General features: G+C 47.8%; 1 protein-coding gene and 1 long non-coding RNA gene across 2 annotated transcripts in view; both read left to right on the top strand.

The window, feature by feature from the left end:
- HSD3B7 (hydroxy-delta-5-steroid dehydrogenase, 3 beta- and steroid delta-isomerase 7) overlaps positions 1-13974 on the top strand; it is a 53389-nt gene extending 39415 nt beyond the window's left edge. The window contains exons 3-7 of the mRNA XM_079950289.1: positions 4333-4476; positions 9120-9228; positions 11020-11119; positions 12441-12603; positions 13330-13974. Coding sequence (XP_079806415.1) covers positions 4333-4476; positions 9120-9228; positions 11020-11119; positions 12441-12603; positions 13330-13754 — 941 coding nt within the window. The 3' untranslated portion in view covers positions 13755-13974. The remainder of the gene's footprint in view (positions 1-4332; positions 4477-9119; positions 9229-11019; positions 11120-12440; positions 12604-13329) is intronic.
- Positions 13975-14520: 546 nt separating this feature from the next.
- On the top strand, positions 14521-16525 carry LOC307201285. Its single transcript, XR_013832661.1, has 2 exons — positions 14521-14933; positions 15111-16525. It is a non-coding gene; the product is annotated as an uncharacterized lncRNA (long non-coding RNA).
- Positions 16526-27021: the final 10496 nt, after the last annotated feature.

Raw genomic sequence — 27021 nt, 5'->3', positions numbered from 1 at the left:
GGGCATGTTTTGCCAATAGTTAATACAAGCAAAATGTCCCTCCTGATGAGGTGTGGGCAGTGGGAGGCAACACCAAAAGTTGGTGAAGTTGCATGGTCTTGCTTCTCTGCTTTGGCAGGCTCATTGTGGCAAGGAGTCCCAACACCTCCCTGGTGGTGAGCCCCATCTGCCTTCTTCCAAGCAGGTTGCTGCTTATTACACCTGTAAAAAGTGGGCTTGCTAATGTGAAGGGGATGGGGGTGTGTGGAATCAGCTAAGGCCATTTGCAAGGCCTCTGCAGGGAGAAAAGGTGAGTTTCCGTGGATGTCAACAAAGCTAGGGGTCGTTTATGGTACGTGAAAGTGATAGGCATAAAGAGGAGACTTCTGTGAACATGCGCAAGAGTTTATTTTCCTTTCTCACTAAGGCTCCATTTGCACTATTCATTTCAAAGCAGTGTCATCCCACTTTAAACAGTTGTGGTTTCCCCCAAACAATCTTGGGAACTGCAGTTTGTTAAGGGGGCTGATAGTTGTTTGGAGGCCCACAGAGTTACAGTTCTTTTGAATTCCTTGACAAGAGAGGTTAAGCCGCTCTGGGAATTGTCACTCTCTGAGGGGAACTCTTCGGCACCTTTAACAAACTACAACTCTCAGCACTACAGTTCCCAGAGTTCTTTGTTGGGAAGCCATGACTATTTACAGTGTCATGATGCTACCTTGAATGTGTAGTGCAGCTGGGGCCTAAGAGATGCTTCATGTGCCACATTTTTCTCTTTATCGGAAAAGAAAAAAGCTAAGGTGTATTTGATATATGCTGTGGATTAGCAACTGGGAATCCTTGGGCCAAATCTGGCCTTCTGCCAATTTAGAGGGGAAAGGGCTAGAAAGAAAGTGGTACCTTGCAAGAATATTAATTCGCAAGCAGCTAATTTAAGTAATAGGGGCTGAGGCATTTCCCATTGCCAGGTACTACTCCTCGCTCCAGTCTTTGTGACCAGGACTGAGTGAGGAGGGAGTGAACCAGTGCCACAACTTTGCTCAGGAAGCCAGTGTGGAACGTGGATATTTGTTCCTGCAATGAAACAAACCCTTCACCGTGTGTGGAATTGTCTTGGTATATAGGCGACGTTTCGTCACATGAGGAGCCAATGCCCAACATCCTGGGGGCCAGGAAATACCCTGAGAAGCGGCTTTGATGCTGCTAATGCAAAGCAGGCTTTGGCCTGGTGGTTGCCAGGATGGGCGACAGCTTAGGAGCTCAGCTGGAGCCACTCGGAGTGCTTTCTCCTCCTAAAAATAAAAATAAAATAAGAATAAAAAGAGTTGGGTATAAATAAATAACTGGGAAGGGTGAGAATATGACTCTAGTCCCTTCCCGGATGCCTCCTGGTGACCTCTCCTTGGTAATGGCTCTTTCAAGTTCCAGAGAATTGAGTTTCCAGCACCACATTTAGAAGGGAAAATGATTTTGACAGCCAGCTAAGTGACAGGCGGCCAGAAAGCATCTGGGCAGGAAGAAGCGGAAAAGAGGGGAACTGCCTCCTGTCAAGGCCTCGCGTGACGTAAAGGGAGGCAGACAGGAGTGAACTGCAAGGCCCCAAAGTCCCTGGGTGAGTGGGCAAGCAGGTTGATGGGGGCAGGAAGAGCGACGGGTGCCCTGGCCGTTCATTCCTGGCAGGTGTTTCATAGCAGATGCCATCATGGCAGGATTTCCTGAGAGGGTTTCCTGCCTGCGAAATGCAGGAGAGAAAGAGACGGAGGCACTTGGTGAACTTGGTGTAACCCATTAGATCCCGTTCCTTCCTGTTCTCCCTGCCTGCCACGTCTCTCAGACCTGTTGTGAGGCTTCAAAAATTATCACGGATAAAACCAGCTGCCCAGGAAAGAACACCAAAGTTCGCTTTCCATCCCGTGGTGGTTAGCCTGAGAAGCAAGTGGGTCTTGAAGGTGACAATAGCCATAATAGCTGTTGCATTTAAGATATAATGTCACCGCACATGGCATACACCGCAAGTGTCTTGGCAAAACCAGGACATCCCATTTTTTTCTTGCAAGAGAACGGTGGCTGCCCTCTAACTGGAAACAGCTTTTCCAGAAGGATGAGTTGGCTCATGTACAGCATCAGATTTCTTTGTAAAACTGTTCTCATCTGTCTTCTTATATTCATTTATTTTTTAAATTGTTCTACACCGCTAGGATATTTACTAATGTTTGGTGGTCTGTCAATTTTCCAAATAGAATTCTTGTCTGGTATGTCCTCTAAGCTTTCTGTGACAAGCCCCGTCCACATGTCCCTTCAGTGTGACCAAGACTGTCCTTGTGGCATTTTTAAAAACTGCTCCTCAAACTAGACAAAACAAAAGCGGTTGTGAGAGGGGCCGATGGCTCAAACAACACAGTTTCTTGTTCCAAGGAAAACTTGACAAAACAACATTAAGCCCAGGATGTTTTTGTAATCTTTTGTCACGTTTGCTTATATGATGACCTTGCTGTGCTGAAACAAAGGGAGAGGCAGAAGTGTTTCAAACAATACCTTATTATCTTAGTGCTAATCCAATTGTGGGGCCGATTGGCTAACACCTGTGAGATCAAGAACACCTCCCCTCCCCCTATATATATATTTAAAACGTCGCTTCTTTTTATTTTAAATGTATAAGGCGGGACAGGCTGCACATATTATGCGATACTTTTTCTGTGTGAAAGCAAAAGTAAAGAATGCCTGAGGTGTGCAAGGAAGTTAGTTTGGTGGCTAACTTAACTTTTGGCTCCTTAAGAAGGCATGACTTTGATGCAAATTGTAAAGCCAGCAAGAAGTCAATCTTATGCCGTGCCTGACTTTGACTTCCTGTTGAAATGTTGAATATGTTCTTCACTCAATAGATGGGCACAGTAAGTAAAGGAGTATGTCCCATATTATGGGGCAGCTAAATATGGGCCTTGTGGGGGGTGTTGTTTCTAGAAAGTTTACCCTTCTGGGTGTCCAAGTGAAGAGAAGACCTTTTCAGCTGAGAGTGGGTCTGCAATTTCTTGCATTTTCTCTTCTCCGTGTTATTCTCTCTAGGAAACGTGGGGCAGCAGAGAATGGTGCCAAGTGGTGACAGCGGTGACGGTGTGGTTTCTACCCCCCCCCCCCGGCTTTGCCTGGACAAAAGACAGTGCTATTTCTAGGAAGGGGTGGCGAGAAATTAGATTCAGTTTGCATTTAAAGGCAAAACTGCTTAATTCACACTTTCTAAAACAATGTGCAAACCGAATCACAGCCACCGCTTGAAATTCACACCTCTCCGAATTTTGCAGTGCAGTTTTCCAGCCAAGTAATGTGTACAAATATGTGGATGTTAAGGTACACATATATTAATCAGAATGACATGCAAAATGCATTATGTTAGGGGAAGTTGCTTTATAAAGATGTGTATATTATTCCATATCAAAGGGGTATATTAGGAGGCTTTCGTTGTCGGGAGACAGTGGAGGAGTGCGTCTTGGGAACTGAGAAGATAGCAATAAAAACACTGTTTAGTTTTCATGAGGACTTAAATAATAAATATGTCCACAAACCAATGTGGGAATGATGAGAGCTAAGCACCAAGATGTGGAAAATGAGAAAGAGAAACAGAAATTAACTCATCCGCCCAACCCGCTTTCTGGGATGAGGCATTTAATTACATAGCCAGGTATTTGTCTTTGTTCTTTCTCAACAGCCTGCCACTTGCGGTGCTTATCACTCATAAGGAAGATTCTCCTAAGCTGTCTCAACTCATTCAGTATGCAGGAATACCTCGGTATTGCCACAGGGCGGAAGTGGGAAGGTTTGCCTTCAGCACACAACTGAATCCCCTCCTGAATTCAATGATGCAAATCAAAATAGAAATTTGCCCAGAGGCAAATTGCTGAAACACATCGCTGTTTCCAAGCTCCGGTTTTGCATCCAACGATATGCTTTGCATGTGTAGAAGATCCATGTAGCCTCCAGGCAGCCCCCGATGTTTCTATTTGGGGCGTGCATAAGGACAGCTGTGGCTCTCAATGATTTTCCAATCGTTCATATGGGCAGGGCTAGGAGCACAAAGTCCTGCAGGGTCCCTGATGCCACCTTGCTTCTCCCCCCTCTGTTGGGGGCAGGGAGGAAGATGAGAAGGGGAGAGACGTGGACCTGTTTGTGTTTAGTATGTTCTTTCCTAATTAAGAAATCAAGATAGACTTGATTACATGGGTTTTTTGGGTTGATGGATTTGTCCCTGGTTCCCTGCTACCGCCTTTTCTCTCTGACCCAGGTAGCAACCGAAAGTCCAAACTCACCTCTCTCTCTCTCTCTCTCTCTCTCTCTCTCTCCTCGTTCTCAAAAACGAAGTGACTCTGATCCAGGGCGACATCAGCAACCTGGAGGATGTGAAGGCAGCCATGAAAGGAGCCCACCTGGTCATCCACACTGCCAGCCTGGTGGATGTTTGGGGCAGAGTCTCACCTGAAAAGATCACTGCGGTCAACGTTCAAGGTAGGAATTGAAAGACTACCCATTCAGCCTCTTTCCTCCATGGTCCCGAGGAAGTCACCCTGCCCATTACAGGACCAAGGAGAGCACCACAACGGCCTGGTTCACACATAATGCTAAGCCATGGTTTGTTTCACAAATCATGAGTTAACCGTGAGTTTGTCAAACAAACCATGGCTTGTTTCTCCAACATTTGTTTTGTTCTTGTCTTGTGGAGTTTAGTGAGTGTCCAGGGTGATTTCAACAAACCATGGCTAAGGGAATGGTGCTGGGTTTCCATATAACACCAGGCTGTAGTTATAGCAAAACAAGCCATGGTTTCAGATTGTGGTTTGTTGGCAGCAAGGAAACCATAGGTAAGCTTCTGGCAGGGTTTCCACATAATAATAAGCCATGCTGTATTAAACTGTCTCAAAAACCACGGTTTAGTGTTATGAGGCAAGCAAGATGGGCAAAGCTACTTGTCAGAAAGGTGGCTGGGGAGGTTGCTCAAGCCAGTGAACCAGGCCACGTTCCAGAGGAATGGCTTCATTTCCAAACCAAGAGGTTCTGGGGCCAAGCATACCACAATGTATTGTCATCCAGCCTTGACCTGACACGGCAGGGCTCTTCTTACCCTCTTACGTTACCAAGGAAAGGTCTGGATTTTTAAGAATCGCTTGATGGGAAGTGCTAATATTTCAGCCTGTCTTTCTAGAAGATAAAAGCCAAATATTTTGAAGAGAGCAACACCAGCTTTTGCCAAGCTAATAAATCTGTTTTTCAGGAGGCTGGCGGGGGTGGTTGAAGACTGTTCTGTGAAAAACATAATAAGAATTGCTAAATAAAATTGCAATGGAAAGGAAAATATTACAACTGGGAAATTAGCCTTGCTGTATACAGAAGGAAAACAGAAAGATTTCTCTGAAACAGTGCTGTTAAGCCTTTCCAAGAACTAGCTGGCTAATTCCTCTAAAGTAGGCTTGGGAGACCCTGTGGCTCTCCAGCAGTCGCTGGACTCCAACTCCCATCAGCCTCAGCTAGCCTGGCCAGTGGACAGGAATGCTGGTAGTTGGAGTCCAGCAACACATGCCAGGCTTGCAGGTTCCCCAGCCTTGCCCTAAAGCAGGGTTTCCCAAACGTGGGTCTTCAGTTATTTTTGGACTACAACTCCCATCATCCCTAGCTAGCAGGACCAGTGGTCAAGGAAGAGTGTTTCCAAGTTCAGGAAGCCACTATCTCATGTGGGTCTCCTGCCCCACATCCCAGAGGCTGAAGAACAGACTCTGGTTCCTTAAGGGGAGAGGCACTTTCCCTCTGTGTATGCTCAGATACCCTCTTACCATTATTGTAGCTTCATCTTTTTTCAGAGGCTGAGCCCTGGCGCCACAGGCCGGGGATCAAGCCTAGTTGGGAAGCACGGCCTGTGAGGCCACAGCTCAGTAGTGTGGACTACACAGGTTGCATGTGGGAGGTCTCAGTCTGATTCATAGCATCTCTAGGAGGTGCTGGGAGAGACTTTTACTCTTACCTGAAACATTGGAGAGCTGCTGCCAGCCTGTGTAGGAGTGGGGAACCTCCAGCCCATTTCCCCCACTCAGGAGGTCATGGGGGGGGGGTTAAATCCTGTGTTGGCTATGCACACCCATTCCCAACAGAGAACATGGGCACGTAGCCAAGGCAGCAGAATTATACTCCCTGCTTGTCAGGGGGGTTAAATCCTTCTGGGAGCAAGATTTAATCCTCACCCATCAGCTCCTCAGCAGGCGTTAAATCCTGGATTGAGGAAGGGGTTCACATGGAAATCCCTGCTAAAACTGAGGTTCCCCTCCACCCCCCTAGCTTGGCCTGACTTGATAAAAGGCAGAATCCAATGTCCTTCTCTCTCATCTCTGCGGCAACTGGGTGGTACATGAGCAAGTCAGCCGCTGAGCTGAGATGCTCCTTCCATTTCCCCCCCTTTGGCTCTACATCAGATGCTCCTGGCTGAGGGCGTCTGGAGAGGAAACAACAGGAATGGATTGCCACGTTTTTAAAGCACCATCACTCATCCTTTCCTTCTGGCAGCCTAAGAGGAAAAGCTGTGTGCTGTCCTGTCAGACCTTCCTATTCCACCAAACTTTAATAGCCGGTTCTGACTCCATGGCCCGAAAGTGGCTGCATTTGGGGTGGAGTGTTTGTTTGTTTGTTTCTTTGGGAAAGGGCTTTGAGGTTTTTGGGAAAAACCCTCTGTCAGTTACTGATGTAAAACCGACCAAGGCAGAGATGAGTCAGGAACAAGGATAATAACGTCCATGTGTGGGCATTCCTTTTAATTTATGAACGTCCGCCGCATTTGCCAGGGAGTAAAGAGGCCAGCAGGGAGGGCCTGTGAAGTTTGGGATGAAATTCCTGCCACTACATGAGATGCAAAGGCCAAGTCTCTATATATTTCAACATTTTCTCTCACAGGCTAAAACAGGTGCTTGTTATTGCACAACAGAAAGTGGGTTGATCCGCTTACACAACTGACAGGTATTCTGGAAGAGGATGGGTTGAGAACCAGGGTTGGGGCAGGGTTGGTCTTGTTTTCCAGATGATTTGTTGTATTTCTCTCCCCCGCCACCTTCTTTTATCTGCACAACAACCCTCTGAGGTAAGTCGGACTGAGACAGGCTAGCTTCATTCCACACAGAAGGCCAAGCCAGACTGTGGCTTAGCGAGAATAAGCTAGTGTTAAGGTACAGTGCTGCCTCGGTTTACGAACAGTCCTGTTTACGAACTACAGTGGTACCTCGGGTTACATAGGCTTCAGGTTACAGACTCCGCTAACCCAGAAATAGTACCTCGGGTTAAGAACTTTGCTTCAGGATGAGAACAGAAATCGTGTGGCAACGGTGTGGCAGCCGCGGGAGGCCCCATTAGATAAAGTGGTGCTTCAGGTTAAGAACAGTTTCAGGTTAAGAACGGACCTCCGGAACGAATTAAGTATGTAAGCAGAGGTACCACTGTATTCGGTTTACGAACTCCGCAAAACCAGAAGTAGTGTTCTGGTTTGTAAACTTTACCTCAGTCTACAAACGGAAGCTGAATGGTGGAAGGGCACTGGCGGCGGGAGGCCTCATTAGAGAAAGCAGGCCTCGGTTTAAGAATGGACTTCTGGAACGGATTAAGTTTGTAAACCAAGGTACCACTGTGCTTGAAAAGAAAACCGCAGCTGCTTTGCTCCTCCCCTGTTTCTGCGTCCTGTGTGCTACCTGGAGCCGAGCCATGGTTTGGCACCATGTTCTGTGGAAACACAGGGTTGTGGTTTGTCTTGCTACCATCAAACCACAAGCTTGTCACCGAGGTTTGCTCCTGGTTTACCAAGTCGCTGACTGGCTCGAGACCGGCTAATGGGGTTTCACAGCTGGGTTTTCTAGCCTGACCTTCTCACCGTGACACCATGTTGGCTCTTAACAGAAGAGGGCCCAGAGTTCCACATCCCAGCATCCCTTCCCTTCCCAACACCAGCTCTCAAGGGACCTCATTGAGAAGCTCTGTGGTGGTGGCGGCAGGTCTCTGAAAACCCTGGGAAGTCATTGCGGGCAGTCCTGAACTAGATGCACCAACCGTCTGATTTGGTACGCTTCCTAGGACAGTGGTTGAGTTATAGGGACCCGGGACACACCATTGTGTCTCTCTCTTCCCCCAGGACCCCCAACTCCCAACCTGCCCCAAGCCACTGAATCCTGGTTCCAAAAGCCCTCTGATATTTCCACCCACAGTCCCACTACTCTCTGATTGCCTTCCAGCAGGGGCGACCAAAATGCCCTTCCCTTGCTGTCTGCAGTCAGTCGCTGTCTCGGGGGATGCAGTTAGGACATTCGAAGAGCCTTGCCAGATCTCTCTAAAGAGCTGCAGAGTACCATCTCCCACAGTGGCCAGTCAGATGCTTCCAGGAAGCCCCCACCCCCCACCCCGGGACAGGAAGGCAAGGGTCCTCTCCCCTTGCCGTTGCCCAGCATTTTGTACTCAGAAGTATACTGCTGCCACTGATAAACCCACTCTGTACATCTGTAGTTGACATCGTACAGGCATGGAATCGATAAAAGCTGAAAACCTTAGCTTGCTTTTTTATTTTTAAAAACAAGTTTCTAGTACAGTGGTACCTTGGTTTACAAACTTAATCCGCTCCGGAAGTCCGTTCTTAAACCAAGGCGTGCTTTCGGTTGTCAGGGTTTCCAGCATGGTCTAGAGCAGGGATCAGCAAACCTTTTCTGTAAGGGGCTGGTCCACTGTCCCTCAGACCTTGCGGGGGGCCGGACTATATTTTGAAAAATAAAATAAAAAATGAACGAATTCCTATGCCCCACAAATAACCCAGAGATGCATTTTAAATAAAAGGACACATTCTACTCATGTAAAAACACGCTGATTCCCGGACCGTCCGCGGGCCGGATTTAGAAGGTGATTGGGCCGGATCCAGCCCCTGGGCCTTAGGTTGCCTACCCATGTTCTAGTGGTCAGGGATGATGGGAACTGGAAGGGACCATGATCTCTGCCCCTCAGTTATGTGGGCACCATGGGGTTCTTGGGCTGGCCGAGAGGTGTGGCTTATGTGTCTTCTCTCTCTCTCTCTCTCTCTCTCTCTCTCTCTCTCTCTCTCTCTCCTTTCTCCCCCTCTGTTTTCTATCATTTTGGCACAGGAACTCAGAACGTCATTGAAGCATGTGTGACACAAGGAACTCAGTACCTGATTTACACCAGCAGCATGGAAGTGGTGGGGCCCAATGCGAGGGGCGACCCCTTCTTCAGGTACGTGCCTCACCTGGGGCTTCCGGCATCTCTGCCTCACCTGGGGCTTCCGGGCTGCCTGTGCTCCAGCGTGAATTGCTGGGCTTCCTTCCCCTTCCACAGCACAGACCTGTCTCCTTCTCAGTCTGTGATTAAGGGCAGACGAGTTCTTCCTCTAACTTCATTTTGCCTTTAGAAAACCCACCCATCTTTCAGAACTATAGGTGGTTCTCTCCCCCTGCCCCTTTTTAACCTTGCAACACCCCTGTGAGGTAGGCTAGGCTGAGCCAGTGGGAACTGCAGCCATCCTATCACTGGGAGGCACTTTCGAAAAAGCGATGTGCCTAAAGTGCTTGTGTTCTCTCTCACACACATACACACCCAGAGCCCTGATATCCACAGCAGGGAGTTCCCTCTGGCTTTGGTCCAGGCCAGCAGTGCCCCCCCCCCCCCCCCCCGTGCAAGGGCTTCCCCCGTGCCCTCCCTAGCAACACCACAACAACACATGTACACAGCAACGGTAACCCTGGAGATGGGCAATGGAGATATATTATATATAACAGCGCTCCCTCCATGGCAATATTTTGTTCCTGTTTCTAACACTGTGCATGCACCATGCATTTAAAGAAACTTCCCCTGCCGAAGGATCCTGGGAACTGTAGTCTGTTAATGGTGCAGGGGATTGTAGCTCTGTGAAGGGAAAACCACAGTTCCCAGGATTCTTTGAAAGAAGCTTGGATGGCTTTAAGAGAGGATCAGACTCAGTGGCTCTCAATGGCTCTGCCCTGCCTCCACTGCTGGAGGAAGTTCGCCTCTGAATGCTAGTTTCAGGGAATTGCAAGAGGGGAGAGCGCGATGTTGTGCTTGGGTGCTGCTTCCAGGCTTCCCATAGGCTGGCCATGGTGGGAAGAGGATGCTGGAGTGACCCAGCAGGGCTGTCCTTCCATTCTTAAGCCTTGCACAGTTCCTTGAATGTGCTTTAAACGTACGGTGTGTGGATGCAGCCTAAATTGCCACTTCCACTAAGGCAGGAGATTGGCAGTTTCTTGTCTGCAAACATTAAATCGCCTCCTTTGTCTGTAAACACAAAACGTCTCGGTGCTGAATATTTTGGCCCGGGGCAAGGAAAGAAAATGGAGAAACTCAGACAGCTGTCTGGTATGTGTGTGTGTGTAAGGAATGGGACATTAAGCACCCATAATCCATCCTTCTCGAAGAGTGCTGAAAACATGCATGGATTCCAAGTTCCCAACCTTTAGAGGCCCGTTTGCCTCCCTTGGATTCTCCCACCCCTACCAGTCAAAAGGAAGCTTGTGATGTCCATGCGCTGCAATAAAAAGATGCTTCCCTGGAATGGTATGATGGAATTCTGGGGTGGGTGGTCTTTGTAGGGGGTGGGATTTTGCTGTTGTTGAGGAAGTGAGGGAATAATCAAGTAATAAGTTTCAGCTTGCAATAGGAACTGGGAAATGCTGCAGCTTTAATGCACATTTATTAAAAGGTATAAATAAATGCACATTAAAGTTGCAGCGTTTCCCACTGTGCTTTTGCAATGCTGGGAGAAACAATACTCTTCCTTCTACCTGTCTCTTTTAAGATGCAGGCACCTTGCCCTGCACTTGACAGTGGCCTCTGTACCATCATAGCACAGTGCATTGGAGTTAATTGAAGAAAACTGAAGTATATTGAGGTACATTATTTTGTAGCAGAGACGGAAAAGGATGGGTCTGGCAGGTGGGGCTTTTGGGCTCTCTTTATCTATGTTGAAGTATTGGGTTCTGATTCCCTGTGGCATGTTCCTCTTCTTTGCAGGGGAAACGAAGACACCAAATATGAGGTTGTTCACACCGAGCCTTACCCGGTTAGCAAAGCCAAGGCTGAGCGGTTGGTCATCGAAGCCAATGGACGAGCGGTGAGTCAGGCTCCCCTTCAGCCCAGGTTTCGAATGGAACAAAGAACCTTAAAAGGACTAACAGATTTATTAGGACATAAATGTTCAAGAGCTAAAACCCACTTCCCCAGATCCGTGGCATGAACCCTTCGCCTCTGTCAGCCAACTAAGAACAATTTATGCATATACAGTGGTACCTCGGTTTACGTACTTAATCCGTTCCTGAAGTCCGTTCTTAAACCAAATCCATACTTAAACCGAGGCGTGCTTTCCCTAATGAGGCCTCCCACTGCCGGTGCCCTTCCACTGTTTGGCTTCTGTTCATAGACCGAGGTAAAGTTCACAAACTGGAACACTACTTCCGGTTTTGTGGAGTTCATAAACAGGACTGTTCGTAAACCGAGGTACCACTGTAATGATGTAGGCTGCTGTCAATGGAAGTTTATGTGCCCCAATAACTCAATTAGTCTCTTACAAGAGTTTTGTGGCCTCTTAAAAGTGCAGCAAGATGTCCCCTCTGCAGTGTATTTACGACACTCTTAAAACCCACCCTTTCTCTCTACCCTCTAATGAGCTTGAGTGCACATAGCATTTCCTTATCTTTCTGATAATCCTGTGTGGTAGCGTTATTTAGTCATTCTCGTTTTGATTTGTATACAACGGTGACCATTCCTGCTGCATTCACCCTGGTTCACTTGCAGGGTGTTTACTTCTTGTTAGTCATTTGCTTGGAACGTGGGTGGTGCTGTGGGTTAAACCACTGAGCTTAGGGCTTGCCGATCAGAAGGTTGGCGGTTCGAATCCCCGCGACGGGTTGAGCTCCTGTAGCTTGGTCCCTGCTCCTGCCAACCTAGCAGTTTGAAAGCACGTCAAAGTGCAAGTAGATAAATAGGCACCGCTCCGTCAGGAAGGTAAACGGCATTTCTGTGCGCTGCTCTGGTTCGCCAGAAGCGGCTTAGTCATGCTGGCCACATGACCCGGAAGCTGTACGCCAGCTTCCTCGGCCAATAAAGCGAGATGAGCGCCGCAACCCCAGAGTCGTCCGTGACTGGACCTAGTGGTCAGGGGTCCCTTTACCTTTTACATAGTCATTTGCTCACTCTGCACCTTCCAAACTGCTTAAAAAGTCAAGTTTCTTTTTTCCAGAGTGGGTTTGTTGCAGCTAGGGGAGACAGAGCCCTTTGATCCCCATACCTCAACTTGAATCCCTCCAGCAAAATGCTTGACCACCCGGAGGCTCCTCTACCCCACATGCGTCACAGTGGGGGGGGGGGAGGGAGCCAGGTCCTTGGTGGCAGGGGAAGCTAACGGATTTTCTCCACCTCCTCTTCTGTGCCACCAGGTCGAAGGAGGGAAGCAGCTGGTCACTTGCGCTCTCCGGCCGACTGGCATCTATGGGGAGCACCACCCACTGATGAAACAGTTTTACGAGAAAGGGCTGAGCACCAAAAAGTGTCTTATCCGAGCCGTCCCAGCCTCCACTGAGCATGGCAGGGTCTATGTTGGTAAGTCTCGCATGCATGCTGTGTGCCATTCTTGAACTCCGATGTCACCACGAACTTTAGATGCCTTTGCACGCACTCCCTCTGGTCCTTTATAGCCAAAGCGCCAGAGAAGCAAGATGGTATTGCTGCTTTTTATCAAAACAAATAATCTTTCCCTCCTGGAATGCTTTGCTTCTTTACCCATGACTAAAGCAAAGCAAGAACACCAGAGCCTGTGTATTAACGTTTAGCAGTCGGACCTCTTGAATTCTTTTTCCAAGAGCAACAGATAAACTACAATGGGGATTTGTAAATTAATTTGTGTAAGCATTTGGAGGGCAACGTGGCCATTCCTGAGCCTGCTTTTTATTAGTTTGCTAACCTCTGCTAGAGGGCGATTGGCTCACAAGGAGAAAATGTGTTTAAAAAAGTGGTTTTCTTGAAAGAAGATCCCTTTGATCTCCTGTAACTTAAATTATGAATTTATTTTTATTTCCTCCTTACAAGGAAGGCTGAGCTAAGCCCTTGGCAAATGCACAAGCAAAGACTTGCGTGCTTACGGACTGGATGCTCAGTCAGACCAAAGCTCTCTGAGTCAGTGACCTGATGACATTCACCTCTCTTATTGTTTATATTCCTATCTGTAGGATCTCTCTCTCTCGCCCATTGCATAGGCTGCTTTAGCGATCCTATTTCTCTTTCCCAAGTGTTTCTCCTCTCTTCCTCCCCCTGCCAACCCTTTTGCAGGCAACGTGTCTTGGATGCATCTGCTGGTGGCCCGGAAGATCCAGGAGTCTCCCTCGACCGTTTCAGGCCAGGTTTATTTCTGCTATGACGACTCACCTTACAAGAGCTACGAGGACTTCAACATGGAGTTTCTGGGCTCCCTCGGCTTCCGCATGCTGGGCTCCCGGCCGCTGCTGCCTTCCTTCCTCCTGCGGTTCATGGCGCTGTTCAACGCCTTCCTGCAGTGGCTGCTGAAGCCCCTGTGCAACTATGTGCCCATCCTCAACCCCTACACTCTGGCTGTCGCAAGCACCACCTTCACAGTGCAGACCAGCAAGGCCAAGGAGCACTTTGGCTACCAGCCCCTCTACAGCTGGGAGGAGAGCAGGGCCCGCACTGTGAAATGGCTCCAGGAGATTGATGCCCAGAGGGATGCTGGGAAATGAGACACGGGCTGTGTGTGTGCGGGGGAGAGGGACAGGGGAGCCAGGATAGAGAGGGACTCCCCCCTCGCTCCCCAAAAGCAGCCTAGCCCTGGGTTTTGCTTCCACTGGAGCATCCGAGTACATTTTCTCACACTCTTGCCAAAGCTGTGTTTATGATCCCCATCAAGAGTAATTTCATCTCGGTAGACTCTGGATTACACTATTGGTTTAATCCTTGTAATTACTATTATTTATTCGTCACTTGCAAAGCACTTAAAAGGATGACCGGGAGAGGGTAGAAAGAGGAACTGATCTGCGGGGAACCTACTCCAGGATTTGGCAGCAACCACTTTCAGTGAGAGTGTGCCAGTTCTACCGAAATCTGTTTTGAATGTTGGTTAAGCATATAGTTTTACTTCAGGGTCTCCAGTGAGAGCTGTGTGCTCCACTAGTGGCTGTCATCCGTCAAGGCCGGTAGGAGGTTAAGCAGGAGGCTAACATTAGAGGGCGCCAGAGGCAATGGCAGGCAGAGCTAAGGAATGCGAGATTGGTCCTTATCTTCCTACCTGGTGAATTTTACAAGGGCAGCCCTGAGACTAAGGAGAAAGAGGACGCTGCCAGCTCAGTGCCACCTTCTGGGCTGGTTAAAAGAAGGCAAGTTGGTGGGGCAGGGCTTCCCTTTTGCCCTAATGAACCTGCCTCCCTGGTGTTCTCTTGCAGCAGAGCCTCCAATCTCAGACTTAGAATGACTTCTACGATCCAGATCTTGCTTGGGCTGCGTTGCACATTCCAGACTCCCTCTCTGATGGGAGTCCTCCTCTTCCAGAACCACTTTCCTTCGTTCTTATTCCATTCCCTTGGCAGTCTTTATTTTCAGTGTGCTACAAATGAACGGCACAGTGGGTCGGGGAGGGCTGTGTGCAATTTCATGCTGCGTCATTCCTTTCCTGTAGCAATGTGAATCCCTCTGAAGGATCCTCGATCCATTCCGCATCGCCATGATCCCATTCCAGTTTTTTCTTCCTACCTCAATTGCCACTACACTGCCGGTTCCAGTGCAGTCGGGATCCAGATCCATGTTTTGATTTTCATCCAGCCTCTCCTCTCAGTGTAGGACTTCACTTAGCATGACATATGATGCCATGATTTATTTTTCCTGCCACTTTTTGCGGGGCTTGTGCACTATGAATATGACTGGCAGTGGCGTAGCGTGGGGGGTGCAGGGGGGGCCGGCCGCACCGGGCGCAACATCTGGGGGTTAGGGTTAGGGGGCGCAAATCCACGGGTTAGGGGGCGCAAAGCCACGGGTTAGGGGGTGCAAATTACTTGCCTTGCCCCGGGTGCTGACAACCCACGCTACGTCACTGATGACTGGAGAATCATGGCGGATTTTTCTTTTAAAAAAACAGCACACTACTACAGTGGGTGGGTGGAGCCCAGATGCCCCTGCCTACAGTCTGATTAATAAGGGACAGAGCTAACAGCCTCCCTGATTCTGACTCTTTGCCATGTGGTTTTACTCCCCACCCCCCTTTAAGATTTGACCCAGTGAAAGAGGCTCATTTTCCTGAAACGACCTGTCAAATGCAGGAACTTGGCAACCTCGCAGGATCTAAGGATTGACAGCATTGAATAAAAGTGACAAAGGCACACAACACACTGTTGCTGGGCTGGACAAGGTGCAGGAAAGCCCGCTGGCAAAATCCTTAACAGGGAAGGCGAAAGTGTTTTGGACATGTTTAAGTTTAGATGATTTGAAGGTTGGGGGTGAATAGGAATTGGTGAGGGGGAGAGGTGAGTCTGTTCAGCTTGCATTTTCATGCAGAGCTTAATTCCTAGTTTCTGAAACACGATGCAAACTGAGACACTGCTTTCCTTTAAAATTTGCACGTTTCTGAATTTTGTGATGCAGTTCTCATAGTGTGCACAAAAACGAATATTTAGTGTAGACGAGGCACAAAACTATGTTGCGCTAATGGAAATTGCTTGCAGAAAGGCATGTATTAGTAGGGGAGGACCCCCACAAATTGATTTAGAAATGGGGCATCCTGAAGGTTTTAAAAAAGAGAAACTGAGATTGGTGGAGCCAGCCATCCCTAGGGCAGATAGAGGCAGATATAATGATTTGCGACATGGAGGAAGCCGATCGAACTAGGTGTTTCTGCCTCTTTCGCAGTACAAAAATTGGCTGGAGACTGAAGAGGAAGCTGTTTACCACACAGTGACTTAATTAATTGATGGAGTTCACTGCTCTGTCAGTAAATGTGACGCCTACTCAGTTTATATCCCGCCCTTCCTCCCGAGGGAGCTCAGGGCGCCAAATGCACCAATAAAAATATAATTGACAACTTTCTAAAACCAGCTAAAAACAAGCACATTCCCTCAGCCAGTTATCTCAGGGGTTATCGTTCAGCCATCAAATGCCCGGGTAACAAGGAAGGCTTTAAAAATCACTGGCTTAAGCTGGCTTTTTAGAAGGGACAAGGCAAATAGATGGCAGATAGGGCCGCTGGCCACAGGGGTTGGAAGTGGGATGTCCCTGGCTGGCAGAGATTGCTCCTGCCTTGACACCCTGCTCATGGGCTCCTCAAAGGAATCATTTTTGGGCTAGACGGACCTATCCATTAGCACGACTAGCTGCCTTCCCCCTGTAAGAGCATTGCTGGTGCTTAACCTGGGCATGGTGAGGATGCCAGCCTGCTGCTCCTGCTGGCGAAACCAAATAATAATGTAGAATGTATTCCTTGATCAAAGTCTTAATTATTATAAATAAATACGTTGAATTCTGACAATGAGTTAGGCTCCTATTTTCCCTCCTGTCGTGTCTGTGGGGAGCCTTGGCAGGGCCATGCAGAGATTGGTCGTAGAAATGGTAGAATGAGAATTCTGAAGTCTGTAGGAGCGCTCCCTCCCTAAAAATCTCTTCCTTTAACTAACAGTGCTATAAACAAGGTAGGAATTGTAGGCATGTGGAAGTTTTCAGATCGCCTGGCAGATAAGACTCACTGCTTGTGAGCAGAGGTGAATAATATTAAGGTTAGAAAATCTATTGGACACGGCTTATACACCTTTAAAAACAAATAAGCCATGTTTGCAACTCCCAGCAGCCCCAGCCAGCATGGCCAGTGGCCAGGCATGATGGGAATTGAGGTTCATGTTGGCCACCCCGGTATAAACAGATTGCACCACTCCCTGTGTTTGCAAATACCTTGGGTGGATGCGAGAAGCGGCTCTGAACAGGACGCCAGAGCCCTGCATCACTCATTGATGGGGAAAGAGAGAAAATATTGCCAAATAAGAGAGAGTGCAAGTACGATTTATGCGGCTTGCAAAATTGGCTGTGCAATTTGACCCTGATGTGACCTTTCATGAGAACCCACGGCCCTGTTTCACTATAAAAAGAATCAGTAAGGACTTGCTCCCAGGTTACTGGCTATGGGGCGGTGACCTTACACACAGTAGCTTTGTCCATAGTCCCTGGTGTCTGGAGTGATGCCTTACTGATGCAAACGGGGGATTTGGGGACATTTGTAGGGAGACAAGCAGAGGAGGACCATTTGCTGCCATGAGATGTAAAGGCCGTAAAAAAAGTCATCTGAAGTCATGCAGGTTCAGGTGCTGCTGTGGCTGGTAGTTTGTGGGGTGCCTAGGAACCATTATATGGAATCTGATAAAACTGACATAGAAGAACTTGAAAAGGGCCATAGCTCTCATTGTCATGGAGACATAGTACAAGGGATCCAGCAACCAGGATTTTTACTTTTTGGTACCTGATACACGCCCCCTCCAACCCCCAATGCCTGACTGCCAGAGCCTTCTTATAGGACTACTGATCCCTACAGACACTGCTGACTTAACTCCACAATAATAAGGCCTAGAGCCTTGAAAACAAGTCAGGAAAGCTAGCTTTGCATCTGAGAGTTTTCAAGATAAGGTGCTCATCTTGATCTGATGCATGTTCATTTTCTTTGAAATGAGTGGGACTGGATGCACACATTTCTGAGGCATTTGCTGGTAGCTGGGATTTCTTAGCATCTGCCCGCCCCCCTTTCCTCCTCTTAGAGATACATGCGACAAATGAGAATGGGGGGAGGCTTTCGAAGTGGGGTCCATCTCTCTCACACAGGGTAGCTGCTCCAGTCAGTCACCAATTCCTCAAAGAAGAAGCAAATCTTTGTCAACAGTCTTGGAGCCCAGTGACTGGGAGGTGGGTGTGTGAGGGGGGTGTGGGCTGACCTCTGCCTCCCTCCTTCGCCCCAAGAGGGATATGGAATGGAGCGTTTGGAAACCAAAATTGCAAATGAAGCAGAACTTGCCCATTGCAGCAACAGCTGACAAAGGGGCGGTGTGGCGAAGAGGCCTGCTGTCATTCCATCTGCCATATAGCTCCAAGGACGCTAAAAATGATACTATTGGCGTGAGACGGAGGGAGGAGAAGACCCCAGAGGATGCTCTTCTTCTTCCTCCAAGACAGGACTTGTTCCACCCAAAGAGCCAAGACGGATGTCTGCAAGGGGCGCCACATAGACCCATCTACGGAGGAAATGTGCAAGCCCTGCACATTGCAAGGCCACCAGGAGGCGGTCCTGGAATGCGTACCCTGTGAGGCTGCATGGTTGCCCCACTAAACACACACACACACAAAAAACCCACAATATTAAATTTTCTGTTTTACAATTTAGAATACTCATTTAAACATCCTTAAAATATCAATGACTTCTCTTTCTGTGGTTCATTTTGCATATCATAAATTCTTGCACATTTTACAAAAAACTAAACCATTCAGTATTCCATCAAAACATATTTACACTGTTGGATTTATCTTAATGCTGCCAATGTTTTCAAGTGTACACATTCTCCCCCCCCCCCATATATTCAATAAACATTTTCCAGAACGTATGTTCTTCTTGTTCTCTTATTTTATATGTTAAGTCTGCAAGCTGCACACATTCCGTCAGCTTAAATTGCCATTTTTCTTTAGTTGGGACCTCGCTCGTTTTCCATTTGGGGGCTAATGAAACAGGGGCCAGAGTAGTGGCAGACATAAACAACCTTTTTTGACACCCGGAAATTTCTGCCTTTTTGTTGCCCCACTTTAAACGGTCATGGCTTCCCTCAGTTAATCCTGGGAGCTCTTGTTTGTTCGGGCGCTGAGAGTTGTTAGGAGGCCTTCTATTTCTCTTAAAGGTAAAGGGACCCCTGACCATTAGCTCCAGTCGTGGCTGATTCTGGGGTTGCGGTGCTCATCTTGCTTTATTGGCCAAGGGAGCCGGCGTACAGCTTCCGGGTCATGTGGCCAGCATGACTAAGCCGCTTCTGGTGAACCAGAGCAGCACACGGAAACGGCATTTGCCTTCCCGCCGGAGCGGTGCCTATTTATCTACTTGCACTTTGACGTGCTTTCGAACTGCTAGGTTGGCAGGAGCAGGGACTGAGCAACGGGAGCTCACCCCGTCGCGGGGATTCGAACCGCCGACCTTCTGATTGGCAAGTCCTAGGCTCTGTGGTTTAACCCACAGCGCCACCCGTGTCCCTCCTATTTCTCTTACTGTGCTACAATTCCCAGAATCCTCTGGGAAGAGGGACTGAGAAGGTGCACCCCAAACGTTGTCTCTTGTGGCTCCAGGGGCTCCGTTGGGCAGTTGTGGTGAGCAAGTTCTCTTTCAGGGCCTCGCCTTCTGATCTTCTTATTTGGGGTTCTTCCCGAGGGTTCCCCAGAGCAGGGATGCACACAGAGAGCACCAGGTCTCGAATGGCTCCAGTGTTATGGCACGGCCGAATGCTGCCCCTTAGTGGCATGGTTTGGCCAGTGTCTGGCTGCTTCCAGGTGCAGCATCGTTCTCTCATCGTTCCCAGGAGAAGAGTTTGCATTTCTTGTCCGCTCTCTGAGGACAGAGGAGAGGCGCAACTGGTCCAGGAAGCTGTGCGTTGGTTTTGGGAGGGGAGGCGAAAGGGGAAATGGCTGAAAGGCCGTCAGTAAGGCGTATTCAGAGACAAATGCTAGGTCAACTCTGGCTGGACATCAAGTAATCTGCGCGCTGCCAAATGTTATAGGGTGGGGAGTGCCATCTGTCTCTTAGCATTTTCCCCACCCACACAGGAAACTGCAGGAGTCCTGACATTTGGAATATTTAACTAGGAGATATTGGGTGGATATCCACACTATTTTTGTGGAATGTAGCCTGAAAGAACATGGATTCCTGGAGATCTTGGTTTTTATTAATTACCTTCAAATAAATCCAGTTTCTAGACCTCATGAGCAAGGACATTGAGTTTGCAATAAAAACCCACCCTATGGAGGAGGGCTTGCCCCTGGGGTTATTTACCTGTCCTCACGTAGCCTCCAGCCTTCAAAAGATTATTACAGTGGTACCTCAGGTTAATAACTTAATTCGTTCCGGAGGTCTGTTCTTAACCTGAAACTGTTCTTAACCTGAAGCACCACTTTAGCTAATGGGGCCTCCTGCTGCCGCCGTGCCGCTGGAGCACAATTTCTGTTCTCATCCTGAAGCAAAGTTCTTAAACTGAGGTACTATTTCTGGGTTAGCAGAGTCTGTAACCTGAAGCATCTGTAACCCGAGGTACCACTGTATTTGGTTGCTCCCCCCGCCCATAAAAGCGACTAGGGATGAAATGTGATCACTCCACAGCTGAAATACTTGGAAATGGGTGCCCGTTGTACCTGCTGAAACTTCCTTCTTAGAAAATGTGTCTAGTGGGCTGAGTCAGGCCCACTGTGGCCCTAATCCAGACCACAATGAATGTGCCCTAGAGCAGGCCCAGCTGGCAAGGAAACTGTCTACATCTCAAAGGAAACATTTCCATTTCTGACATCCAGTGTAACAGATGTGGGGAACCTTTGACCCTCCAGGTGTTGGTGGACTACAGCTCCCATCAGTCCCAGCAAGGTTGGACCAATGGCCAGGGATGATGGGAACTGTAGTCCATCAACACCTGGAGGGTCAAAGGTTCCCCATACCTGCAATAGAAGTTGATGGGATTTCATGTTTATTTTATTTTCCTAACTCCATATAAAGATTTAAGAGGGGACATACATAACCATCCTTCCACTGCTGGAATCCTGGGTACAGGATCATGCACTGGGGAGACACCGTTCATGTGCCTTATAAGCTCTTTACAAAACTCCATCCTTGTTTATCTTTCTTGTTTTCCATACGGAGAGCTGAGGCTGATCATTCTTACTTCTTGCTTAATGTGAAAGAAGAAGAAAATATTAGGCGATAAATATTTTGTAGTGTGTAGCAACAATCCAACAGCCATTGGCAAGATGATTTAGAACGGGAGGTCGCCTCTAGGGCGTAACTTAGCCCAGCTGCCCGAAGGAAGAAAACATGCAGTCAGTGTTGACGAGAGGAATTGTGTTCGAATCCTCCCTTGTGCCTCTGCCTCATCCTCCCCCCAAGGGAAGGGGGTAGGTGTGCCTTTGCTCGGGAGCTCAAATCTGCACCGGGAGGCCTATTACTCATCTAGCCTCCCCCTGCGGCAAAGAGATGACACAGCCCCACCCAGGCTCCTTCTGCTCCCTGCGGAGGAGAGAACAGATTGCCTTGCGCTCCCTCGTTTTGTGTCTAAGAAGAGAGGTTAACTAAGGTTGCCGGCTTGCCAGGAAACAAACAAACAAACAAAAAACAGCTGCCTTGGTTTGCTCCCGAATGTTTTCTAACCTCCCAAAATCGGCAGGTGAAGCTGGTCATGACGACATGGAGACAACGACTCACATCTGGGCACATCTGCAGGTCGCATTGCTGTTAAGGGGAGAGCTATGGGGCTGGCTGAAAAGTCAAGGCTTGGGGCGGATTTGGAAACCACGTATGGACCGCTCTATCCCTGATGGAGGTTGCCGTGGGTAGCACAGGCTCCAGGTTTTATTGGGGTGAATGGGTGGGAGGCTAACAAAGCAGGATGCTCTCAGTAAGACCCTCTTTCAGATTACCCTTGGCACTGTCAAAACACTGTCAAAAATTGCCATCTTTCTTGGGAGTGCAAGGCAAGCACAGCAGGCTGGTCTATCTTGACACGACTGCCTGCTGATTCCATGCTTGGGGGGGGGGGTTGGGGTACCAGGGCTGAGACGAAGCTCCAGGACTCAGCAGTGGGGGCCCTGCAGTCCTGAATTTGGAAACTAGGCCCCTGTTGTTACTGACACTGGATAGCTCAGTTGGTTAGGGCATGGTGCTGATAACGCTAAGGTTGCAGGTTCGATTCCTGTATGGGACAGCTGCATATTGATCCTCAGGGTCCCTTCCAATTCTGTGATTCTACATTGATGCTTTCTGGAAAGTCCTGCCACTTTCCGCAGGGAAAACTCGCCCTTTACTGCTGAATCGGAGCAAACATCAACCGGGTTTTCCAGAGATTGATGTTTGCTCCGATTCAGCAGTAAAGATCAAGTTTTCCCAGGTAAAGCAATGGGGCAAATGGAAAACCGGTCTGATCCATGCTTTGCTGCTTCTCACTGAAGCAACCTGTTTGCTCATGAGGTGCCAAGGGTTTGGATTCATTCTCTATCCCATCTTGTACCAGTTTTTCAAAAACTTATCACCCTCATTATCTCCTGGACACTAGAGTGGTCAACTGCCCAGAAAAAGCCCTGCCTTGCTGTTATGTCTAAACGCAGTAACCTTGCCCACAAAAAAACCATGGCAGTTAGCATTAACCCCTGCTCATAGCTGCACATGTGAGCTGGGGAAGAGAACCATGCTGTCCCAGACACAGAAACGGAAGCCGATTTCAAAGTTGGGAACCTTTGTCTTCTGCCCATTACTGGAAGGTTGCTATCTTTAAAGCAACTCCTATATTATTCAGCCTTTCCCAAGTTAAAGCGCTAACAGGAAGTTTAAATAAAATCTCTGTTATGAAGAAGGCAGCCACAACAGCTCTTCATGCCCCCAGAGGGTGATGTGTGTGCTTGTATGTGTACCACAGACCTTGGATCAAGTCAGAAAAACAGTTTGAGGGGTTTTTCTTCTGCTGCTGTTTGTGTTTTGATTTGCAGCTCTAATTCACTGCCGGCCACCAGAGGGCAGCAGGACATTATTGACTGCAAAAACCACTACATTAAGAAACTATGCTCCCAGGCAGCCTAAAAATAAAATCAAGACGGCAAGGAGGGAGGGAGGGGAGAGAGGGGGGGGGGGAGAAGAAGCGAGAGAATATTTTTAAAGTACGTTTATTAAAGCCAGAGGGCAGTAGGTCAGGATAGATGGGAACAGACAGAGCGCTGCGTGCATGTGATATCGTGTACGGAAGGAGCGGTCAGAATGAGAGTCGGCGGCTCAGGATGTTGGGGGCCGGGCTGACCGTTGGACAGCTTGTATAACTGTCTGGAGCGCTGGCCAGGGAGGGAGCACTCGCCCGCCAGCTGCTGCACCTGCCTCTCTCTCTCTTTATTATTATTTGCGTTTGTTTGCATCTTGGGGGTTTAAGATGCGGGAAGGAAGACAGCCAGAATCTATTGCAGGCATGTCCAATGCCCCTTCCGACCTTCAGGAGGAGGGGGGGTTGTGGGATCACGACCCCGCCCACACTCTGCGAGGCTGGCGTCAGCCTCGCAGGAGACAGGGATTCACCCAATTAGCATACCCTGTGGCGCCAGCCAATTGGCTGGCGGCAGGGGCGGGCCTTCCTAGGGCCACTTAAGGTCAGGGCAGCCCCTGGCTCACCCCCTTTCTTCCCTGGAGACGACGCAGTCCTCATCGTCGTCCTGTGGGGAGTCAACAGGTCTAACCTCCTTGCTGTCTGCAGAAGCCAGGGAAGTATTTCGCAAGGCCTAGAGTGGGGGGGGGGGCTGTTTATTGCTATTGGAGCTAATTCCTTGTGATTAGAGTACTGGGAGAGTTTGGATCTTTGCTTGGATGTAAATTGCTTCAGTTTACTTTTCGTTGAGCTAACTTCCCTATTTCCCCCCATTTCTGGTGTTCGGTTTAATTTCAGGGTTGTTAAGTAGGGGGTTCCTAATTTTCTGAATCCAAATCTGCTGGTCTGCTGTCTTTCCCCCATTCCTAGTGCCTGGTTACACACACGCACGCGCGCTCACACACACAAAGTATCCTTTTCTGGCTACCCCCACTCATTTCGGGCGCAAGTGCAAGCAGTCCAAATTTGGTTTCGCCGCTGTGTGTGCTGGGGGAGTGTGCATCTATGTGTGATCCCCTGCGCCCCGCTGCAGCAGAGTTACTAATATTACCACAAAACTGGCTTAACCCCTGCTTTTATTTCGCCCCCCCCCCTTTGCCTCAGCCCACGTGGCCGTGGCTGCTTCCGTTTATCCGCAGCTACTTTTAAGCCTCCCGCCAAACAGCTGATGGAGCAATTTACACAGCTGTTTTGGCAGTAATTCTCCAGAGTTGCTGTAGACAGCGGGACATTTGTTGGAGCTCCCCAGGGGGTCTCCCCCCCCCATTCGCTCCTCCTGCGTCAGTGATTTAAAATACAAAACAAAACGCTTGCTTCTCCCCCTCCCCGCAGTGGCTTTAACAAAGCAGTAAGAGCGCGGGGAGTGTTGTGGGAGCACGTGCTGGGCAGCCTATCTATATTCTTGCCGTTCAGGTCGTCTAACCCCCACCCGTGAAATTTTATGAGTCTGTCTTAGTGGTTTTATACTCTCGGTACGGAAGCTGTATTCAGCGCTTGCCTCATCTGTGGCTGAGGATAAGTGCGATTCAGAGCGTAGCGAATTTCCACCAGCCTCTCTTTTTCTTTTAAATTGTATTTTTTGAGAGCCACTGGGCTACTGCCTAAAACATATATCTAAGGCTGGTGGTACGTTTGAACAGACAGTGCTAGCGTGCGTGATTCCCCAAGTGGGTAGAGTGAGCATGTTTCCTCTTCAACCCACTCCCTCCTCTTACATTTTGAGTGCCAACTGGGGCACTAATGTGCGTGATTCCCTATGCATGTGTGGCTACTGTGTGGTACAATTCGTGCCCTTAGGCACAGCTGAAGACTGCGCTCTTTATAAGTCCCTGCTTGCCATTCTTTGTGCCTGTAGCTGCCTCTTTAAAAAGTCCCTGCCTTCCGTTTTTTCTGTTCTGCCATTTCTTGGCTTGCAGCTGCTGCATTTTGGTTTCTGCTCCTCCCCCAATTGACTAATCAGCGTTAGTATTCGGGAGAAAGCTTCAAGTCCCAACTAGTGTTTTTTTTTTGTTTGTTTGTTTGTTTGTTTGTTTGTTTGTTTTGTTTTGTTATTGTTTCCAACTTGTTTCAATAATCCAGGGGCTTGCTTTGGGGGATAGAAGCATATAAGCAAATCTTTGTGAATCTCGCTAAAGCAGATAGCCCTAGGAGTTACGCCTGAGCCTTCTGCGGGCGGAAGACGACGTCCCTTATTGTCTTAAATAAGAATGCCGCCCCCTTTTGAGTCGTGCTAAAGCATGAGCCTTTCCCTGCCGATTTTGACTCAACATGTGGGCTGCGTTTAGTGAGTTATAACGGGCAGCTGGTCTAGTAGCTATCTCCTTGTTAGCCTGCCGTGTGCCTTATATTCAGCAGCCTTTTACCCGCTTTCTGTTTCTGGTGTTGAGCCTTATTTCCTGATTTATTCCCCCCTCCTTAAGTTTCCCCTTCGTGTAGTCCTTTACTCTTACATTTTATTTCCTTCTTTCAGTCTGACTCATTCTGCTGCCTGGTTTAAGAAATCCCATCACAATTGTCCCGGCTTCCAGGCAGTATACATTGTCGCTTAACGACAGGCAGTTCGTCCTACATTGTTAATTCAGGTACCTGGTGGATGGCCAATCAAGGATACATTGTCTTTGGCAGCATTTTCCTTCTGCTGGGCCTCCAGCATAACCTTTTGTTTTTCAAAGTGTTAGTTAAAGGGACAATTCCCAGAGAGCGATTTTCTTTGATTCCATTTGATTGCAGGTGGGGCTGCCTATTGTTCCATCCCTATATGCTTGTGAGTTATTTAGCTGTGTCTATCTGCCTGACCCTTTGTTAGGAGGCAAATAAATAAATTTATAGGCAAATACAAACCAAACAGTCAAGTGAAGAATAATTATTTCATATCATCATTAGTTATGCTAGACAATTTATAGCATATCATCATTAGTTATGGTAGACAATTTATAGCATCATCAATTAATTCTACTTACAGTGGTAATTAATTGAACAAAAAAAAATACTGTCATAGATCGTAATAAATAACAATAACAATAAATAATAGAATAATAATAACAACAAATAAATAAATAAAAATGAATAGATAAATTATAGAATAATAAAAAAAAGAAAGACTACTAATAATAAATAAAATAAGTGGATTTAAATTTAATAATTTTTTTTTTAAAAAAAAAATATTATAATAAATAAAAATTAATAATGATAATATACATTATAATAATAAAAGAGAATAAGTGGAATGATGTCACATACCAAGATTAAATTGATTAATTAATTGAACAAATCTATAGATAAATATATAAATAAACAAATAAAATAAAATAAAATTCATTAATAATAAATAATTTACATATATTTCGGAACCGTCAGTTGGTTAGAGCGTGGCGACAATAATGCCAAGGTTGCAGGTTTGATCCCTGTATGGAACAATTACATATTCCTGCTTTGCAAGGGGTTGGACTAAATGACCCTTGGGGTCCCACACAATTCTAGAGAGCCTGGATAGCTCATTGGTTAGAGCATGGTGCCTATAATGCCAAGGTTGCTGGTTTGATCCCTGTACGGGACCGCAGCATATTCTGCATTGCAGGGGTTTGAATGAGATATTATAATATGAAGTAGGAAGCATCTTTATATATATATTAATAAAAGACCAGAATTACTGGATGGAGCATATGGGTCCCTATGTGGGAAAAGGAAAGTCAGAAAATTTGAAGCCAAGCGAGTCCCTCACCATGAGGTTTGCTGGGAGTACAACACGGGTGTGTGCCAAGGGCCAAATTGTAAGTATGTGCATGAATGTGAGAAGTGCCTAGGTAACCACCCAGCGTCTTCATGTTTTAAAGGTAAACAGCCTTTTCCGGGCAGCAGGGGGCATTTCCATCAGGGGTCTTGAAAAGCTCACAGACCCGCCAAAAAGAACAGCCAGAAACTGGTATTAATTTGGCCCTTGACTGGCATGTTCTCTTCTGTTGAGCCCTCACCGCTTAGAACCCTTCTCGATAGATACCCAAAAAATAGAGGCAGCAAAGAGTTTCTCTTATGGCCTCAGGATCCTCATTTCATTACCCCCTAACTCGGGGAACCCCCCCCCCCAAACCAAAGAATCAGTTCGGGAAGTGTCCCGTCTAAACAATTATCGCAC

This window comes from Podarcis cretensis (genome assembly GCF_951804945.1).
Source record: "Podarcis cretensis genome assembly, chromosome: 13".
In the NCBI taxonomy this organism is placed as follows: domain Eukaryota; kingdom Metazoa; phylum Chordata; class Lepidosauria; order Squamata; family Lacertidae; genus Podarcis; species Podarcis cretensis.
Note: the sequence above shows the minus strand (reverse complement) of the source record. Positions and strands in the feature narration are given on the sequence as shown.